Below are 22,346 nucleotides of genomic sequence, written 5' to 3' on the forward strand. Positions count from 1 at the left end.
TACCCAAAAATATCCCAGTTCAAAGTAGTAACCGATTGGTCATTTTCTTCCAAAGAGGTGGGTGGGCTATCTCAGACTCAAGAGTGTAATCCAGGGTCACTTGGTGAAGAGCTGTGATCAAGAAATCATAATTGTTCATGCTCATAGAAGCATATGCCATAAAATGCTGCTATGATCATTAATTCACGTAAATTCCTTCTGCAGGAACCTATTAGTTTGCCAAGTTATTGTTTCCATATACCATAGTGGGCACTACTTCTGGTATCCAAGTTTATTTTTTGCATCACATAAAAGTATAATCAACACTTGTCACCTTCAAGCGCTATGTATTATCACCTCCTTCTCTGTCGCTGCAGCCTAACAGCGACGCTAGGAGCGCTGCCAAGAAGAGGAAGACCAGCGAGTAGAACATATGGTCGAAGCCATGCTGCTGGGGCCGGCTTGAGGATCCACCTCCACGGGAGTATGTCAAGGCAGTCTCACCCCACCTGCAAGTGCAATTGGAGAATTGTAATACATGCATGAAATTATATAATCCACTACCTCGTGATCCATTCATAGCAATACCAGCACTATCGTGATTCACAACTAACTGTACCTAGGGAGGTTGGACAGGACTGACAACACCCGCTTGATCATGCGCCTCAACATTCGCAACGACGCACCGTTCTACTTCACCGCCATCTTACCTTCTCGCTATTCTGCTGCGGAGAGTCCACCCGCGTGCCGGTGTCAATATACTTGTGCGACTACTCCGGAGGCCAGCAGCGCTCGGTATAAGTGAGACAGCGACGCTCTGGTCGGCCAGCGGCAGCGACAGTCGTGTGGCTGAGCCCAGGGGCGTCCACACTCGCACGATAGAGTCTGCATGGAGGCGGAGGAGCGGCCGCGCTCTCACGCTGGAGTAGCCTAAGAGGCGGTAGAGGGAGGTGATCCGAGTGGAGGATGTCATGGACTGCTTAATAGGAGTACTCGTAAAGATTAGCATGTAATGCCTGATTTTTCGTGAGGAACATTCGTCCTAACTGATAAGAAAAGATCTTATGTAATTAGTTTTTTTAATTATAATTTACTACCGTGGGGAAGGAGGGCTGATTTCCCTAGAGATTTCTCTCCTAGTGGAAACGAGGGGATCACATCTGTTCTGGAGAGAAAGACCTGCGTTAAAAGGAAGGTGAGATCATGTTCCGATTTTTATTTTTTATGGGCGTGTGGAATTGCAGTACTAATTTCTGATGGGATCGCCTGCACATATTGCTTTACCGTCCTGATTGATTTCCATATATTCATTCCGTGATTGATGTTGAATGGGTTTGTTTCCTTATGAACATAATTTTAAATCGGTTTTGCTATGTCTCAGTCAACTGAGATATTATTAAGTCTAAGTCATTTGCAAAAATATACTTTCAGTTGCACTTTTCTGTTAAAAAAGTGCAATTGCACTTTTCTGATAGAAATGTGCAACTGAACTGAATTGCACTTTTCTTTGAAACTGTAGTTGCACTTTTCTGAGTTAACTGAGACTTAAGAAAATCTCAGTCAACTGAGACATAGGCACACCCATTTTAAATATCCTTGATTGATGCTGAATGAGTCTCTTTCCTTACGTGTATGTGATTGACGCTGGATGTGATTTGATGTTGGATGTGATGATGAACGGCTGGGATCTTCCGAATGTTTGATGTCAAAGTGACACCATCCCCAACTCCAATTTAATAGTAACTAGTTGAATGCCCGTGCGTTGCTACGGTTCCATCAAGTTATTTCTTGTTACGAATGATATATCTATCCGAGTACAAAATTTACTTGGACATCATAGAAATCAACAACCCAAAAATTATATCTTGTTGAGTAAACTTTCACTGGGAGATTTATCTCAATGGACTCTGCAATGTACAAAATTCGCATGATGTTGTTATGCCCGGGAGTTAACCAGTTAGGCTTCGTCTAGGTATTATACTTGTCGTAGTCATCCGTGATATTATCCAATTGAACCAGAGGCGGCTCACGCTCGTCTTAGAGCGGCTTAACGGGTGTCCAAACAACTTGTCTCCGTCACTGAAAAATGCTTGTTAAACGGTCCTTTAATTTTGTGAACACGAAACAAATTGGAGTCCTTTGCACTCATTTTAGTTAACTATTTTATGTAACCATAGTCACTCTCTCGTTTTAATTTTGTGAACACAACACGTTTTTATTTTGAATTCTACATTAATCTTCTAGATTTGCAATTAAAATCTACATAAAGGTTATATAAATATAGTTGAAATTCTTATTTCCAACTATATATAACCGAGTTTGGAGAACAAGAGGTGCTTGTTGAACATATTATTTATACTCCCATTATATTCGAGTTGGTCCGCTGCCACAAAACAACAAAACAAATATAGAGAGATCAACTGAAAGTTCAACTTATCGCACATGACACGAACTCGATCAAGTTCATGGAAGTTGGAACAAACTTGTATTTTTCTTTGTCAACGACCACAATACACCAAGGTGCTCCCTCACTTCTTACCATATGTCTTCTCTCTTCTCTCTTCATGCCTCAAACTTTTTTTACTGCCTCCAACTCCACCCACCTAGTGCATCCACTCAACAAACTTCGACATAATTATTTGTCGTGTTACCCTTGTACTCGACAACATTGGCAAAGTCGACTCTGCATTGTATGACCCTTACCATTTCAGATAGAATTATGCCAAACCTTTCGTACCGTGGGCAAGCTCTTTTCACTGGATGTTGAGTACATCTAATTAGGTTTCTACGAAGCAAACTATTTAAGTTGTACGAGAAGTAAATATGAACCTACAAATCCTCATAGATTGTCAGATGAATAGGTGTTACATGCACTGAGATCAACGCGATTGGAATTCTTAATTACATGCCAATATAATAGATAAAATATGGTACGGTTGTGTCTGTTATGATGACATGTCATACTAACATGATTTTGATATGTTTATTTGTTTATTTATTTTAGAATTAGCGTTTGACATTTCACTGTTGTAGTTATAATTCCCATCATAGTAAACATGCATGAATAGAGCATGAAACTCATTAAATAATTTCAGTGCAAGTGAGGTTATAGAATCACCTACGAAGCGTGAAACATCAAGTTTCTCATATGCTTTATCTAGAGTAATGACCCCAGTTAAGAGCTTCCAAGCAGTAATAATCTTTCTCACTTAACATCTTAGTCCAGGAAAAGGCACATCCTTCTTAGAGGTACTATTTTGCTGAAAAGGCACATAGGGGTCTTATATTCTATCTAACAACGTATAGCAAAGTGATGGATCATTCCCCATGTTGGTAAAAAAAATTGTCATTGTGCTCCTTTGGACGTGGTCTTTGATGTCGTTGTGCCCGTTGTATAAAATGCCTTTCTCACCATCGTGTGGACGTGTGGTAGGCTATTGATGCGTGTAGTTGACACGTCCGTTGGGAACCCCAAGAGGAAGGTGTGATGCGCACAGCGGCAAGTTTCCCTCAGTAAGAAACCAAGGTTTAATCGAACCAGTAGGAGTCAAGAAGCACGTTGAAGGTTGATGGCGGCGGGATGTAGTGCGGCGCAACACCAGAGATTTCGGCGCCAACGTGGAACCTGCACAACACAACCAAAGTACTTTGCCCCAACGAAACAGTGAGGTTGTCAATCTCACCGGCTTGCTGTAACAAAGGGTTAACCGTATTGTGTGGAAGATGATTGTTTGCAGAGAAAATAGTAAAACAAGTATTGCAGCAGATTTGTATTTCAGTATTAAAAGAATGGACCGGGGTCCACAGTTCACTGGAGGTGTCTCTCCCATAAGATAAAAGCATGTTGGGTGAACAAATTACAGTCGGGCAATTGACAAATAGAGAGGGCATAACAATGCACATACATGGCATGATAAGTATAGTGAGATTTAATTGGGCATTACGACAAAGTACATAGACCGCCATCCAACTGCATCTATGCCTAAAAAGTCCACCTTCAGGTTATCGTCCGAACCCCTTCGAGTATTAAGTTGCAAAGCAACAGACAATTGCATTAAGTATGGTGCGTAATGTAATCAACAACTACATCCTCGGACATAGCGCCAATGTTTTATCCCTAGTGGCAACAGCCATAACACAACCTTAGAACTTTCCGTCACCTGTCCCAGGTGTCAATGCAGGCATGAACCCACTATCGAGCATAAATACTCCCTCTTGGAGTTAAAAGCACAAACTTGGCCAAAGCCTCTACTAGTAACGGAGAGCATGCAAGATCATAAACAATACATATGTAATAACTTGATAATTAACATAACATGGTATTCTCTATCCATCGGATCCCGACAAACACAACATAGAGTATTACAGATAGGTGATCTTGATCATGTTAGGCAGCTCACAAGATCCAACAATGAAGCACAATGAGGAGAAGACAACCATCTAGCTACTGCTATGGACCCATAGTCCAGGGGTGAACTACTCACTCATCACTCCGGAGGCGACCATGGCGGTGTAGAGTCCTCCGGGAGATGAATCCCCTCTCCGGCAGGGTGCCGGAGGAGATCTCCAGAATCCCCCGAGATGGGATCGGCGGCGGCGGCGTCTCAGTAAGGTTTTCCGTATCGTGGTTTTTCGCATCAGGGGTTTCACGACGGAGGCTTTAAGTAGGCGGAAGGGCAGAGTCGGGGGCCGACGAGGGGCCCACACCATAGGGCGGCGCGGGCCCCCCCTTGGCCGCGCCGCCATGTGGTGTCGCCACCTCGTGGCCCCACTTCGTATGCTCTTCGGTCTTCTGGAAGGTTCGTGGCGAAATAGGCCCCTGGGTCTTCGTTTCGTCCAATTCCGAGAATATTTCGTTACTAGGATTTCTGAAACCAAAAACAGCGAAAACGAGAACCGGCACTTCGGCATCTTGTTAATAGGTTAGTTCCGGAAAATGCACGAATATGACATAAAGTGTGCATAAAACATGTAGGTATCATCAATAATATGGCATAGAACATAAGAAATTATCGATACGTCGGAGACGTATCAAGCATCCCCAAGCTTAGTTCTGCTCGTCCCGAGCGAGTAAAACGATAACAAAGATAATTTCTGAAGTGATATGCCATCATAACCTTGATCATACTATTTGTAAACATATGTAGTGGATGCAGCGATCAAAACAATGGTAATGACATGAGTAAACAAGTGAATCATAAAGCAAAGACTTTTCATGAATAGTACTTCAAGACAAGTATTAATAAGTCTTGCATAAGAGTTAACTCATAAAGCAATAAATCAAAGTAAAGGTATTGAAGCAACACAAAGGAAGATTAAGTTTCAGCGGTTGCTTTCAACTTGTAACATGTATATCTCATGGATAATTGTCAACATAGAGTAATATAACAAGTACAATATGCAAGTATGTAGGAATCAATGCACAGTTCACACAAGTGTTTGCTTCTTGAGGTGGAGAGAGATAGGTGAACTGACTCAACATAAAAGTAAAAGAGAATGGTCCTTCAAAGAGGAAAGCATCGATTGCTATATTTGTGCTAGAGCTTTTATTTTGAAAACATGAAACAATTTTGTCAACGGTAGTAATAAAGCATATGAGTTATGAAAGTTATATCTTACAAGTTGCAAGCCTCATGCATAGTATACTAATAGTGCCCGCACCTTGTCCTAATTAACTTGAACTACCGGATCTTTGCAATGCACATGTTTTAACCAAGTGTCACAATGGGATACCTCCATGCCGCCTGTACAAAGGTCTAAGGAGAAAGCTCGCATTTTGGATTTCTCGCTTTTGATTATTCTCAACTTAGACATCCATACCGGGACAACATGGACAACAGATAATGGACTCCTCTTTAATGCATAAGCATGTGGCAACAATTATTATTCTCATATGAGATTGAGGATATGCGTCCAAAACTGAAACTTCCACCATGAATCATGGCTTTAGTTAGCGGCCCAAAGTTCTTCTCTAACAATATGCATGCTCCAACCATGAAGGTGGTAGATCTCTCTTACTTCAGACAAGACGGACATGCATAGCAACTCACATGATATTCAACAAAGAATAGTTGATGGCGTCCCCGAAACATGGTTATCGCACAACAAGCAACTTAATAAGAGATAAAGTGCATAAGTACATATTCAATACCACAATAGTTTTTTTAAGCTATTTGTCCCATGAGCTATATATTGCAAAGGTGAATGATGGAATTTTAAAGGTAGCACTCAAGCAATTTACTTTGGAATGGCGGATAAATACCATGTAGTAGGTAGGTATAGTGGACACAAATGGCATAGTGGTTGGCTCAAGTATTTTGGATGCATGAGAAGTATTCCCTCTCGATACAAGGTTTAGGCTAGCAAGATTATTTGAAACAAACACAAGGATGAACGGTACAGCAAAAATCACATAAAAGACATATTGTAAACATTATAAGACTCCATACCGTCTTCCTTGTTGTTCAAAACTCAATACTAGAAATTATCTAGACTTTAGGGAGACCAATTATGCAAACCAAATTTTAGCAAGCTCTATGTATTTCTTCATTAATAGGTGCAAAGTATATGATGCAAGAGCTTAAACATGAGCACAACAATTGCCAAGTATCAAATTATCCAAGACATTTTAGAATTACTACATGTAGCATTTTCCAATTCCAACCATATAACAATTTAACGAAGATGAAACTTTGCCATGAATACTATGAGTAGAGCCTAAGGACATATTTGTCCATATGCTACAGCGGAGCGTGTCTCTCTCCCACAAAGTGAATGCTAGGATCCATTTATTCAAACAAAACAAAAAACAAAAACAAACCGACGCTCCAAGCAAAATACATAAGATGTGACGGAATAAAAATATAGTTTCAGGGGAGGAACCTGATAATGTTGTCGATGAAGAGGATGCCTTGGGCATCCCCAAGCTTAGACGCTTGAGTCTTCTTAAAATATGCAGGGGTGAACCACCGGGGCATCCCCAAGCTTAGAGCTTTCACTCTCCTTGATCATATTGCATCATACTCCTCTCTTGATCCTTGAAAACTTCCTCCACACCAAACTCGAAACAACTCATTAGAGGGTTAGTGCACAATAAAAATTCACATGTTCAGAGCTGACACAATCATTCTTAACTCTTCTGGACATTACATAAAGCTACTGGACAATAATGGATCAAAGAAATTCATCCAACATAGCGAAAGAGGCAATGCGAAATAAAAGACAGAATCTGTCAAAACAGAACAGTCCGTAAAGATGGATTTTATTAGGCCACCAGACTTGCTCAAATGAAAATGCTCAAATTGAATGAAAGTTGCGTACATATCTGAGGATCATGCACGTAAATTGGCTTAATTTTCTGAGCTTCCTACAGGGAGGTAGACCCAGATTCGTGACAGCAAAGAAATCTGGAACTGCGTAGTAATCCAAATCTAGTACTTACTTTACTATCAAAGACTTTACTTGGTACAACAAAACTCAAAACTAAGATAAGGAGAGGTTGCTACAGTAGTAAACAACTTCCAAGACACAAATATAAAACAAAAATACTGGAGTAAAAACATGGGTTGTCTCCCATAAGCGCTTTTCTTTAACGCCTTTCAGCTAGGCGCGAAAGTGTAACTCAAGTAACATCGAGAGACGAAGCATCAACATCATAATTTGTTCTAATAATAGAATCATAAGGTAACTTCATTCTCTTTCTAGGGAAGTGTTCCATACCTTTCTTGAGAGGAAATTGATATTTAATATTACCTTCCTTCATATCAATAGTAGCACCAACGGTTCGAAGAAAAGGTCTTCCCAATATAATGGGGCAAGATGCATTGCATTCAATATCCAAGACAACAAAATCAACGGGGACAAGGTTATTGTTAACCATAATATGAACATTATCAACTCTCCCCAAAGGTTTCTTTTTAGCATTATCAGCGAGATTAACATCCAGATAACAGTTTTTCAATGGTGGCAAGTCAAGCATATCATAGACTTTTTTAGGCATAACAGAAATACTTGCACCAAGATCACATAAAGCATTACAATCAAAATCTTTGACTCTCATTTTAATGATGGGCTCCCAACCATCCTCTAGCTTTCTAGGAATAGAAGTTTCAAGTTTTAGTTTCTCTTCTCTAGCTTTTATGAGAGCATTTGTAATATGTTTTGTGAAAGCCAAGTTTATAGCGCTAGCATTAGGACTTTTAGCAAGTTTTTGCAAGAACTTTATAACTTCAGAGATGTGGCAATCATCAAAATATAAATCATTACAATCTAAAGCAATGGGATTATCATCCCCAAGGTTGGAAAAAATTTCAGCAGTTTTATCACAAGCAGTTTCAGCGGTTTTAGCAGTTTCAGGTAATTTTGCGCGCTTTGCACTAGGAGTAGAAGCATTGCCAACACCAATTATTCCATTGATAGTAGGATGTGCAGCAACATATGAATTATTAGCATTGCTAGTGGTGATAATAGTCCAAACTTTAGCTACATTTTCCTTTTTAGCTAGTTTTTCATTTTCTTCTCTATCCCACCTAGCACGCAGTTCAGCCATTAATCTTATATTCTCATTAATTCTAACTTGGATGGCATTTGCTGTAGTAACAATTTTATTTTCAATATCCCTATTAGGCATAACTTTCGATTTCAAAAGATCAACATCGGAGGCAAGACTATCAACTCTAGAAACAAGAGTATCAATTTTATTGAGCTTTTCCTCAATAGATTTGTTAAAGGCAGTTTGTGTACTAATAAATTCTTTAAGCATGGCCTCAAGTCCAGGGGGTGTATTCCTATTATTGTTGTAAGAATTCCCATAAGAATTAGCATAACCGTTACCATTATTATAAGGATATGGCCTATAGTTATTACTAGAATTGTTCAGATAAGCATTGTTGTTGAAATTATTATTTTTAATGAAGTTTACATCAACATGTTCTTCTTGGGCAACCAATGAAGCTAGTGGAACATTATTAGGATCAACATTAGTCCTATCATTCGCAAGCATAGACATAATAGCATCAACCTTATCATTCAAGGAAGAGGATTCTTCAACAGAATTTACCTTCTTACCTTGTGGAGCTCTTTCCGTGTGCCATTCAGAGTAATTAACCATCATGTTATCAAGGAGCTTTGTTGCTTCACCAAGAGTGATGGACATAAAGGTACCTCCAGCAGCTGAATCCAATAAATTCCGCGAAGAAAAATTTAGTCCTGCATAGAAGGTTTGGATGATCATCCAAGTAGTCGATCCATGGGTTGGGCAATTTTTAACTAGAGATTTCATTCTTTCCCAAGCTTGAGCAACATGTTCATTATCCAATTGTTTAAAATTCATTATGCTACTCCTCAAAGATATAATTTTAGCAGGGGGATAATATCTACCAATAAAAGCATCCTTGCATTTAGTCCAGGAATCAATACTATTCTTAGGCGAGAGATAGCAACCAATCTTTAGCTCTTCCTCTTAATGAGAAAGGAAACAATTTTAATTTTATAATGTCACCATCTACATCTTTATATTTTTGCATTTCACATAGTTCAACAAAATTATTGAGATCGGTAGCAGCATCATCAGAACTAACACCAGAAAATTGCTCTCTCATGACAAGATTAAGTAAAGCAGGTTTAATTTCAAAGAATTCTGCTGTAGTAGCAGGTGGAGCAATAGGTGTGCATAGGAAATCATTATTATTTGTGCTAGTGAAGTCACACAACTTAGTATTTTCAGGGTTGGCCATTTTAGCAGTAGTAAATAAAACAAACTAGATAAAGTAAATGCAAGTAAACTAATTTTTTTGTGTTTTTGATATAGAGTGCAAGACAGTAAATAAAGTAAAGCTAGCAACTAATTTTTTTGTGTTTTTATATAAAGTGCAGCAAACAAAGTAGTAAATAAAATAAAGCAAGACAAAAACAAAGTAAAGAGATTGGGAAGTGGAGACTCCCCTTGCAGCGTGTCTTGATCTCCCGACAACGGCGCCAGAAATTTGCTTGATGCGTGTAGTTGACACGTCCGTTGGGAACCCCAAGAGGAAGGTGTGACGCGCACAGCGGCAAGTTTCCCTCGCAAGAAACCAAGGTTTAATCGAACCAGTAGGAGTCAAGAAGCACGTTGAAGGTTGATGGCGGTGGGATGTAGTGCGGCGCAACACCAGAGATTCCGGCGCCAACGTGGAACCTGCACAACACAACCAAAGTACTTTGCCCCAACGAAACAGTGAGGTTGTCAATCTCACCGGCTTGCTGGAACAAAGGGTTAACCGTATTGTGTGGAAGATGATTGTTTGCAGAGAAAATAGTAAAACAAGTATTGCAGCAGATTTGTATTTCAGTATTAAAAGAATGGACCGGGGTCCACAGTTCACTAGAGGTGTCTCTCCCATAAGATAAAAGCATGTTGGGTGAACAAATTACAGTCGGGCAATTGACAAATAGAGAGGGCATAACAATGCACATACATGGCATGATAAGTATAGTGAGATTTAATTGGGCATTACGACAAAGTACATAGACCGCCATCCAACTGCATCTATGCCTAAAAATTCCACCTTCAGGTTATCGTCCGAACCCCCTCCAGTATTAAGTTGCAAAGCAACAGAAAATTGCATTAAGTATGGTGCGTAATGTAATCAACAACTACATCCTCGGACATAGCGCCAATGTTTTATCCCTAGTGGCAACAGCACAACACAACCTTAGAACTTTCTGTCACTGTCCCGGTGTCAATGCAGGCATGAACCCACTATCGAGCATAAATACTCCCTCTTGGAGTTAAAAGCAAAAAACTTGGCCAGAGCCTCTACTAGTAACGGAGAGCATGTAAGATCATAAACAACACATATGTAATAACTTGATAATTAACATAACATGGTATTCTCTATCCATCGGATCCCGACAAACACAACATAGAGTATTACAGATAGGTGATCTTGATCATGTTAGGCAGCTCACAAGATCCAACAATGAAGCACAATGAGGAGAAGACAACCATCTAGCTACTGCTATGGACCCATAGTCCAGGGGTGAACTACTCACTCATCACTCCGGAGGCGACCATGGCGGTGTAGAGTCCTCCGGGAGATGAATCCCCTCTCCGGCAGGGTGCCGGAGGAGATCTCCAGAATCCCCCGAGATGGGATCGGCGGCGGCGGCGTCTCGGTAAGGTTTTCCGTATCGTGGTTTTTCGCATCGGGGGTTTCGCGACGGAGGCTTTAAGTAGGCGGAAGGGCGAGTCGGGGGCCTGACGAGGGGCCCACACCATAGGGCGGCGCGGGCCCCTCCTTGGCCGCGCCGCCATGTGGTGTCGCCACCTCGTGGCCCCACTTCGTATGATCTTCGGTCTTCTGGAAGGTTCGTGGCGAAATAGGCCCCTGGGTCTTCGTTTCGTCCAATTCCGAGAATATTTCGTTACTAGGATTTCTGAAACCAAAAACAGCGAGAAAACGGAACCGGCACTTCGGCATCTTGTTAATAGGTTAGTTCCAGAAAATGCACGAATATGACATAAAGTGTGCATAAAACATGTAGGTATCATCAATAATATGGCATAGAACATAAGAAATTATCGATACGTCGGAGACGTATCAGCCTATTCCGCCGTGGCAATGGCAGAGGCAGCAAAACTGAATCAGGGGGGCCAAAGCGGAAACAACATCTATTAGAGGGGGCGGAGCAAAAAATCTGTAGCTTCTAGCTGTAGTTTTCCATAGAGAGGCAGGGATCTAGGCGTAAATACAAATTTTAGGGAGGGGGGGGGGTAGGGGCCCTGCTGGTCCCCCTGTCTCCGCCAGTGCGCCGTGGCCGTCATTGGCGCGGAAGCCATACCCAGTCCTCATAGTGATTTTGTCCTATTATTTGCGCATATACAAAGAACTAAGATATGAACAAGCACAAAAAATATGGAAGATGGTGAAACCTGCAACTAATAATTACAGATAATTTGAGTGCTTATAGTCAACGGTGTGAACCAGCTAGCTTCTCACCATCACCATTCCACAAGAAGTGTGACCAAGGAGCGACTCCATGCATGGAGGCCTTCCAAGATGAAGAGAGCAGCATTTTGTGGCCCGTCGGCAGATCGTGAAGCTTACTCGGTTTGGTCCGCTTGGCCACTCCACGTAGTCCTCTGTTCTTTTGTAGGGCCAGCGCCAAGGGTGATGTCCATGCCTTCCTTGAAGAAGTATGCTGCCTCAGAAGCTCGTTTTGCATCAGGCGAATGGAAGTGATAATGCCATGACAGTGGAGGCAAGATGAGTAAACAAGAGATGTTTGCTGGGTAACAGGGGAGCTACTGAACCGTGGTCTTTGTGCAAGTAGGCTGTATAAAGCTTGAAATAGATGACCTTCAGCAAACCAGCGTTGTGTCCACCACAGTGATCACCTCTTTGACCTGACACATTGACATATTTATAAAACATTACATGGTTTTAATCTTAAACGCGTACAATTTGGAGCTACATTTCCAGTGTCAAAACGTGAATTGATTGTAAAGTCACTCATGATTTTAGTAGTCAGGATAGACGGATGCGGACTCCGGCTGTGAGTAAACAAATGGTAACGAATTATTCAGAATCTGATAATCAATTGAACTTCCACCTGTTTACTTGGACACGTAGAGAATCTAAGATCTTACAGGCACACAAAAATATGAAACATGGTTGTACCTGCAACGGATGACCGCTGATAATTTCAGTGGTATAGCCAACAGTCTGAACCAGCAGCTCTTCACCATCGTTGTTCCACCTGAGCCTAGCTAAGGAGTGAATCCAAGGGCACGATCCACGATTGAAGGAACAAGTGCAAGCCTCGAAGGAGAGGTTGGATAATTTGGCCCGGCGGAGTCCACTGCGAAATCAGGGGGTGGTTGGTGATGAAAGAGCTTGGCGGTGGCGGGCGCAGAGTGGGTAACGGTCTCCTGTCTCCGGCGGCGCAATCTACATGGATCGCGCGGCAGCAACAGCTGGCGGTGGTCGTCGTCGCGTCAGCCGGTGGCGGGGCAATGAACCAGCGGCGGCCCGTGGATGCAGCAGCCAGCAGGCGCCGATTGCGGTTGTAAGGAGGCGCAGATAGATCCACCGCCTCATTTTTGCATGCGCGCGTATGCAGGCGGCATCGTCAGCTTGCTTAATCTCCTCCTTGCACTTGCTTTCGTCGGCGACGGAGAAAGATAGATCGGCCGGCAGGACTGCGCGAGGTGGATGATTGAAAAGGAATACCGTGTATTCGTGCGAGGATGACAAGAGAAATTAGGGGCATTATTAACTGATTCTCCCGATTTGTAAGGAGAGGATCACGTTCCTATTATTTTGGAGGTAACTTCTTTACAGGAAAACAAGGAGAGTCCGTCATTATTGACATGCAAGAAAGGAAAGCCGAGATTTGTATCCCGATTGCAAAGTGTAAATTGCAAAGTGCAAAGATTGTTTCCTTGTCTGCTGGGATGCTAGACGGGCGTGGCTCGTCTGCAGTAGAACTATTACTGTACGCGTACAGTAATGCACTTATCTGCCGTTGATTTGCATCCAAAGACAATCTCAGATGCTACCTTCGATCTCTTCTTCTTCCCCGGTTTCTGCAAGTCCGCATGTAGCAAAGAATGCCGTCACCATGAACCGCCGCGCGGGGTTCTCCGACGAGGGACTGGTATCCGGCGACGCTCGACAAAGAAGGGAGGTGGATGGAAAACTCGCGTTCCATCGGGCTGCGCAGTATGCCTGTCGGCCCTGCCGAACAGCCCAAAGTTCTGGGATTGGAGCGTGCTAGACAACTCGTCTTCAGAGTCAGGGCGTGGCTCGTCTGCAGTAGAACTATTACTGTACGCGTACAGTAATGCACTTATCTGCCGTTGATTTGCATCCAAAGACAATCTCAGATGCTACCTTCGATCTCTTCTTCTTCCCCGGTTTCTGCAAGTCCGCATGTAGCAAAGAATGCCGTCACCATGAACCGCCGCGCGGGGTTCTCCGACGAGGGACTGGTATCCGGCGACGCTCGACAAAGAAGGGAGGTGGATGGAAAACTCGCGTTCCATCGGGCTGCGCAGTATGCCTGTCGGCCCTGCCGAACAGCCCAAAGTTCTGGGATTGGAGCGTGCTAGACAACTCGTCTTCAGAGTCAGCGCTGAAGCACCAGGTGGCCATCGGTTTCCGCACACGACCTCGTGCACGCATTAGTTGTTGTTCGACATCGACAATTCCAGAAGGAATCAGGCCTTCAGCAATGGCACTCGGACGCAGCGCAGGGTGCAAGCAGATCCACAACCCCTCAATGGCCATGCCTGGTCGATTATGACCCTTTTGCTCGTAGCAGACCAAGCACACCGGAGTGCCAGACATGCTTCCTCGCGGCAGCTGAGTCCATGGAATCACCGGTCGAGCAGCTGCCTGCCGCGGGTGCGCGTTGATATTAGAGGTAGTGCGGCACTGGGCCTTCATACGCGTGGAGGAAGAAGACATTGAGATTGCCGGAATTAGGAGCTAGCTGTACGTCGTCGGATGCAGTGGACGGTAGATGAAACTCATTACTGTACCGTACAGTATCAACTCTACTGCAGACGAGCCACGCCCTGCAAATCAACGGAGCGTGGCTCGTCTGCAGTAGAACTATTACTGTACGCGTACAGTAATGCACTTATCTGCCGTTGATTTGCATCCAAAGACAATCTCAGATGCTACCTTCGATCTCTTCTTCTTCCCCGGTTTCTACAAGTCCGCATGTAGCAAAGAATGTCGTCACCATGAACCGCCGCGCGGGGTTCTCCGACGAGGGACTGGTATCCGGCGACGCTCGACAAAGAAGGGAGGTGGATGGAAAACTCGCTTTCCATCGGGCTGCGCAGTATGCCTGTCGGCCCTGCCGAACAGCCCAAAGTTCTGGGATTGGAGCGTGCTAGACAACTCGTCTTCAGAGTCAGCGCTGAAGCACCAGGTGGCCATCGGTTTCCGCACACGACCTCGTGCACGCATTAGTTGTTGTTCGACGTCGACAATTCCGGAAGGAATCGGGCCTTCAGCAATGGCACTCGGGCGCAGCGCAGGGTGCAAGCAGATCCACAACCCCTCAATGGCCATGCCTGGTCGATTATGACCCTTTTGCTCGTAGCAGACCAAGCACACCGGAGTGCCAGACATGCTTCCTCGCGGCAGCTGAGTCCATGGAATCACCGGTCGAGCAGCTGCCTGCCGCGGGTGCGCGTTGATATCAGAGGTAGTGCGGCACTGGGCCTTCATACGCGTGGAGGAAGAAGACATTGAGATTGCCGGAATTAGGGCTAGCTGTACGTCGTCGGATGCAATGGACGGTAGATGAAACTCATTACTGTACCGTACAGTATCAACTCTACTGCAGACGAACCACGCCCTAGACGGGCGTGGCTCGTCTGCAGTAGAACTATTACTGTACGCGTGCAGTAATGCACTTATCTGCCGTTGATTTGCATCCAAAGACAATCTCAGATGCTACCTTCGATCTCTTCTTCTTCCCCGGTTTCTGCAAGTCCGCATGTAGCAAAGAATGCCGTCACCATGAACCGCCGCGCGGGGTTCTCCGACGAGGGACTGGTATCCGGCGACGCTCGACAAAGAAGGGAGGTGGATGGAAAACTCGCGTTCCATCGGGCTGCGCAGTATGCCTGTCGGCCCTGCCGAACAGCCCAAAGTTCTGGGATTGGAGCGTGCTAGACAACTCGTCTTCAGAGTCAGCGCTGAAGCACCAGGTGGCCATCGGTTTCCGCACACGACCTCGTGCACGCATTAGTTGTTGTTCGACGTCGACAATTCCAGAAGGAATCAGGCCTTCAGCAATGGCACTCGGGCGCAGCGCAGGGTGCAAGCAGATCCACAACCCCTCAATGGCCATGCCTGGTCGATTATGACCCTTTTGCTCGTAGCAGACCAAGCACACCGGAGTGCCAGACATGCTTCCTCGCGGCAGCTGAGTCCATGGAATCACCGGTCGAGCAGCTGCCTGCCGCGGGTGCGCGTTGATATCAGAGGTAGTGCGGCACTAGGCCTTCATACGCGTGGAGGAAGAAGACATTGAGATTGCCGGAATTAGGAGCTAGCTGTACGTCGTCGGATGCAATGGACGGTAGATGAAACTCATTACTGTACCGTACAGTATCAACTCTAATGCAGACGAGCCACGCCCATGCTAGACGTGATTGTTTCCTTTTTTTTTACCAGGCAGATTGTTTCTTTGCTTGAGGCGATTTGATTGGTAGTAATAAATTCTTAACTTTTTTTTTTCTGAGCGACGTGGGAACGGATGGTGGTTTTTGAGGGTGATTAACGGTTGAGATTTCTCCAATGTTTGATGTCAAAGTGCACACCATCCCCAACTGCAATATAATAGTAAAGAAGATAATATCTACTACATATGGGATATTTGAAGGAAAAATTAATTAATTTTTACTTGTTGCATACTGATTTCTTTGGAGCAAATCATGCATGCTCATACAGTTAACAAGTATGTAGGGGGTAAACAATCAGCGACAAACAAATTTTTTTCTCGACAAAGAAAATATACTAATATCGTGAATATGCCAATTACTCCTAATCTCTGCAACAACGAAATGTCTACGGCCTCTGTTTGACATCACAAACCATGAGCAACAGTCATAGTTGACCCACCTATTTTTGTCGAGAGTAGAAAAGTTGTTTTATTGTCCTACGGCCTCTGTCGTTTGATGCACGCCTCCACCTATTGACCATGCATGTATGAACGAAAAGGACTCGCAGTAGCATGGTACTGCACATCCTGAATGGATCTCACGAACCCACACCGCTGACCTAACAGTTGCATGACTCCACGCAGTAAACAGGCATCCTGACCATATATCAAGATAAGAATGCAAACAAGCAATATACAGCAAGGAAGTGCTATAAAGGTACTTTTAACCCATAAAACGTATCATGTTGGGGCGGAAAACATGTAACGTGTGCCACATGTGTGCAGAGCAGCAAATCCAAACAGTTGTCAAGCTATTTTCCAGGGAGAAATCGACACCGACCTTACAAACATGCAGGTGAATAATCCTGAATGAGGCTACAAACATGTGGCGTGAGCGATGTAATCTGTGCTTGAATTCGAAACCATCTTGAGTTCAATCCTCTGCAAGAACTCGACAGGAACTCATCGATCTGTAACCATATTTCCTTCTGGGGTGGGATTTACATGTATGTTGATAGTGTGAGCATGTACAAACTATCACCAAAACTTCAGAGTTTGCCGACGTGATTAGTCTTCTCAGCAGCTACCTGTCAATCAAAAGTTCATGGATTAAACTTTGAGAGTCTGATAATACTACAAACTTAGGGCAATTCAAATTAATCACAGTACACATTTTTCTTAACTTGTACAAATAGTCTGCTTGGATGTGAGCAGGTTCAATTTGGCTACCTGTACATCATATAATGCTGCAAGCAGGGCAAAGACTAAAACACTAGTGCGCTCAGCTACTGCTCTGCCGAAGCGAGGGGGTTATAACAAATTAACATGTCCCAGCTCTGGTGCCAAAACATATATGAGATGCTGAAAAAGATTATATGTTTCTTCAAGAATAATCATTCTCAGAAATAATACATGATAACTGACAAGCTAGAATAGTGAACTAGTATGAACCAAGTAAGTTACCCAACATGTGTACTTAAACTGACCCCAGTTAGCAGTGAAGTTGATAACTGACAAGCTAAACATGCATATTATCATATAAATGATTATTCACAACAGAGGAGCTTGGTGTGAATCTGCTGAAGTGCTGAACTAGTGCTAGTGTAAGTGTCATTCAATAGACTATACGAGCTACTTATCGGCATAACTTGGACTCAAGGAACAATTTCAGCAACAATTTCAAACAATAGAAACATGCACAGATGACAGATTAAAAGTCTATGGATCACATTTGCAAGGAATTGTATTTCAGCAAAGAACTTCTCACCTAGTTTATATCGATCTTGAGCTCAAAGAGATCACTTGAAACTGTACTCTGGTTGCACTCAGAAACTATCCCTTCAAAATCAATAGGTGCATTTGAAACAAAAACAAGCAGCGGCTTCTTTTTGGGAACAGGCAGTGGCTCACTCCTGCCCTCCAGTATATCTAGAACAGTCCTCATGACAGGCCTCTCTTCTGAAAACGGGTTCACACAGCTCAAACCTAGAAGAAGCAGCCTCATCATTTGCTCTGTGTCATACTCCCCATCCAGGGTGCTGTCGACAGCATCCAGAAGCTTGCCTTTGGAGTGCAGATTCCAAACCCAGTCGACAACATTCAGCATGTTCATACTGCCCGGCGCCTCTCGCTCGATTGGCCGCCTTCTTGTGCAGATCTCCAGCAGCACAACCCCATAGCTGTAGACATCGCTCTTCTCCGTGGCTCTCCCCATCTGGAGGTACTCAGGGGCAAGGTAACCAACAGTCCCTGCCGCCAAGGTTGACCGAGGGCTATTGTTAGGATCCTTCAACCTCGCAAGCCCAAAGTCCCCCAGCCTGGGATTGAACTGCGAATCCAGAAGTATGTTGCTGCACTTGATATCCCTGTGGATGACCTGCTGCTCATGCTCTTCATGCAGGTACGCAACCGCAGAGGCAATGCCGACGGCCACGTTGTAGCGCCGAGCCCAGCTGAGGGTGGGGTAGCGGTGGACGCCTGAGTCTGATACAGGGTGGAGAGCCATGTCCAGGCTGCCGTTCGACATGAACTCGTACACGAGCAGCAGCTCGTCCTTCTCGGCGCACCAGCCTCGCAGCTGCACCAGGTTGGGGTGCTTCAGGTCGGCGATTATGGTGAGCTCGGCGGTGAACTCGCTGCGGCTCTCCCTGGACTGCTTGGAGCGCTTGACCGCGTACGTGACCCCGGAGCGCGGGCACACCGCCCTGTACACGGTGCCGAAACCGCCGCTGCCGACCACCAGAGAAGGGTCGAACCCCTTGGTCGCCGCGAAGAGGTCCTGGTACATGAACTCCCTCGGCTGGCCCGCCGCCTTCGCTCTGGCGCCGCCGTCGTTGAGCCCTGCGGCGCGAGCCCTCCGCTTCCTCAGAGACATTGCCGCGAACACCACGACTGCGCCGAGGAACAGGATTGGCAGCGGGATGCCGAGCCCCAGCGCGAGCCTTCTGCGGCGCACATCCGACGCGGGGCCAGCGGCACGGTCCGACGCGGCGGGGCCTCTGCGAACGCTGCTGTCGGACACGTTGTGGGAGGGTCTGGACGCGAGGTTGGCCGCGGGCAGCCCGCTGGTCTGGAAACTCCAGCTGTGGATGGCGAAGCCGCCGCCGTCGACGCTGCTCCCGTTGTTGTCTGACGAGGAGGAGGAGACCTGGAAGCCGACGAACATGAAGTCCGCGAAGCGCGCAGCGAGGCCCGTGGAGTTGGGCACGACGAGCGCGGGCGCGGGCGGGCGCAGGCTGGCGTGGCCGAGGAACACCTCGAGGCGGGCGCGGCGCGCGTCGTAGACGACCCAGGAGGCGACCTCGTTGCCGTTCCGCAGGTCCACGGCCCCGGTGGAGTTCGCGGCGACGCGGTCGCCCGCGGAGGACGCGTAGACGCGGTTCTTCGGCGCGTCGAAGGACACCTCGAGTGGAGGCGGGAGGGAGCGGTTGGTGGGGGGGGCCTCGGCGGCGGCGGCGAGCGGGTCGGGGAGGAGCAGGAAGGAGAGGCGGGAGGCGGGGCGCGCGGAGGCGGGGGAGGCGAAGAGGAAGGTGGTGGAGAAGGAGGCGTTGCGGGGGAAGGGGAGAGGGAGCGGGAAGAGGGCGTGGGAGGAGGGCGGCGGGAGGGTTACCGAGGCGGAGCGGAGCGAGGCCCCGCCGAGGAGGGTGAGGTTGCGGAGGGAGAAGGACGGGAAGGAGAAGGCGACGGCGGTGGCGGCGTCGGCGGCGGGCGGTGGCTGGACGGGGAGGAGGAAGAAGACGACGGCGAGGAGGTAGAGGGGAGGAGGCCTCGGTGGTCGAGCCATGGTGGTGGAGGCGGTGGCCGGTGTGATCAGGGGAGAGAAGGCACGCACGGGTTTATGACCCTGGTGAGAGCGAGAGACGGGAATGAATGGACAAATGATGAGCAAATGATTGAAAAGGGGTCCCCAATCCCCATATCCATATCTCTCTATTTCGTATTTTCACCTCTTCCGACGCCCGTGATGAATTTCATTGCTACAATTCGCTGTCTACTCGCATTGCTTGGATTAGTACAATTAGCCAATTGATCATTACAACTACAGTAATATTGTTTGCCCATGAATCCATGATCAAAGGAAGAAGCGATTTTGAGATGCTTGGGAAGTAAAAAATAATTTCATCGCGAAACCTCGCACCACATCGCGAGAAATATAGACATGGCCAGTTTTAATATTAACAGACTTAAACCCTTTCTGAAGGGTATTCTCATAAGTATATATTGTTTGGAGGGAACCAAAGTTTTCTAGAACTAAAAGATTTAAGAGCAACTCTAGCAAATATCGAAAAAATGACCTGAAACTAGATAACACTTGAGTTGTTTTGTAGCCCAAGCATATCCCCAAAACGGCTCGGTACCCGATAATAGCCCTGCTAGCAGCTATATACCCTGGTGAGAGGGTGTTTTATGGTTTCATTCCTTGAGCCCTCCGCCAACAATTCTCAACCCTTCGCCTCTCAATTCCACACCTCCGGCGAGCAATCCAAGGAGCCATGGCCAACAGATCCGCCAGTGGGCGTCTCCTGCGCAGCCCTCCCTCCCACTGAGGACGAGGTGGTCCGTCGCTTGAAGCTGGTACGTGTCCGTAAAGCAATCTCCCGTTGGATTGAAACATCCTCGGCGTGGGTTGACTTTGATGGCATCGAAGCAACGCACGTAGAGATGCATGCCCACGCGCCCAACGGTGCGGAGACAGAGAACTTATATTTGAATGCACGGACGGGGTTTATGATCATGGATAATGCCTTGCTTGCACTTGAATGCATGCACTATATGGAGCATGGTGCTTCCCCTAACTCCTATTTTCGTTCTTATAAGCTTGACATATTTGAATCCTATGACAGGGTTGACTGGCTTTTTTTGGAGAGTACAAACTACAAAGTATAAGATGGGGTTCTCTCACCGGTCGGTTCAGTGGATCATGACATGTGTGACCATTGTGAGATATTATGTTAGTTCAATGGAATTAGAGGAGGGGCCAGATCCGGACGCTGCTTTATTTGCCATAGAGAAGAAAAGCCTACCAACTACTAGAAAAAGAAGAAGCTAGACCTCCCACCCACCCATCGTCGGCCACCATGGCCGCCGGTGAAGGAGGGGTGAGTGGCCAGCACAGAGATCTGGAGAGGAGAGGTTCCATGCATGGTAAGTTGCCACACTCTAGGAGGATGTCGAAATCTTTGTCCATGCAACAGTCTTGGTGTCTTCCTTTCGGTAAGATTATCTGCACGTCGTGGAATTAGTGGTTCTGTTCATTTCTGGATTTTTTTTGATAAAGGTTCATACCAAAGGAAATGATTGATTCTAACAGTTTAATCACTTGGCGAGCATGGCAAGTACGCAATGAAGTGACTCACTATAACCCTATTTCTGTGAGGACGTGGGCGTAGCCCAGTGGTTGGGGTCGCAGTGGCGCACCCCAACGACCAGAGTTCAAATCGGAATGAATTTCTGGAATTCTCACGCCGAGGTCTCGATTCTACTATATCATTTAGTGTCTAGTTCCTCCTAGCACTAATTCATTTTTTTTTGATAACCCTATTTCTGTAATTGTGTGTTCTAAAAGATTTTTAGAAGGTATGAAACGGCCTTTCCATGTAGCAACTCATCAAACAGTTGAAGCCACGATCAAAGGTAAGAAGCCGGTGTTCATCACTGGAAATCAGTTATCGAGTAAGAGAAATAAAATTCCTGATAAAACCTGGTGTAAGCCACATGATGGTTCGGTGAAATTGATGATAGATGGATCATTTCACGAGGTGGATCAAACGGCTAGCATTGGTATGGCGTTAAGCATTGGATCAAACGGCTAGCATTTCACGAGGTGGATCAAATTCCTGGAGGTTTTCCAATTTTCTCTTCGTGCGATCACCCGGCACCCGCGCGCAGGAAGAGGACAGCCGTCGTCACATGGTATAGACTAGATGGACCCCGCACGCTTTGCTGTGCGCGTTTTCGCTTTTGACATATTTTTTCCTAGCATGCACATAATGGATAGTAAAATCAAAAGGCAGAAGATCCAAATTTCCTTAGTTTCATTTTCTTACGAACATCAATGGGCAAACTTTGACACATGATTGCATTTTGGAAATAATCTGCTTTTCAGTTTCAACAAAATACATAGACCGAACACATGGCCCATGGTTACAGTCTTACAGTCTTATTTCTAAAAGCACCATCAAAACAGAAGGAAACGAAAAACT

General features: G+C 45.5%; 1 protein-coding gene across 1 annotated transcript; it reads right to left on the minus strand.

The window, feature by feature from the left end:
• Positions 1 to 17,911: 17,911 nt before the first annotated feature.
• On the minus strand, positions 17,912 to 19,927 carry LOC124652097 (probable L-type lectin-domain containing receptor kinase S.7). The gene has a single exon (XM_047191123.1). The coding sequence runs from the start codon at positions 19,925 to 19,927 to the stop codon at positions 17,912 to 17,914; it is 2,016 nt and encodes a 671-aa protein (XP_047047079.1).
• Positions 19,928 to 22,346: the final 2,419 nt, after the last annotated feature.

The sequence above is a fragment of the Lolium rigidum genome, chromosome 5 (genome assembly GCF_022539505.1).
Source record: "Lolium rigidum isolate FL_2022 chromosome 5, APGP_CSIRO_Lrig_0.1, whole genome shotgun sequence".
NCBI classification, from domain to species: domain Eukaryota; kingdom Viridiplantae; phylum Streptophyta; class Magnoliopsida; order Poales; family Poaceae; genus Lolium; species Lolium rigidum.

Coding starts and splice junctions, on each gene's coding strand:
- LOC124652097 (XM_047191123.1), bottom strand. CDS start 19,927: ATGGCTCGACCACCGAGGCCTCCTCCCCTCTACCTCCTCGCCGTCGTC.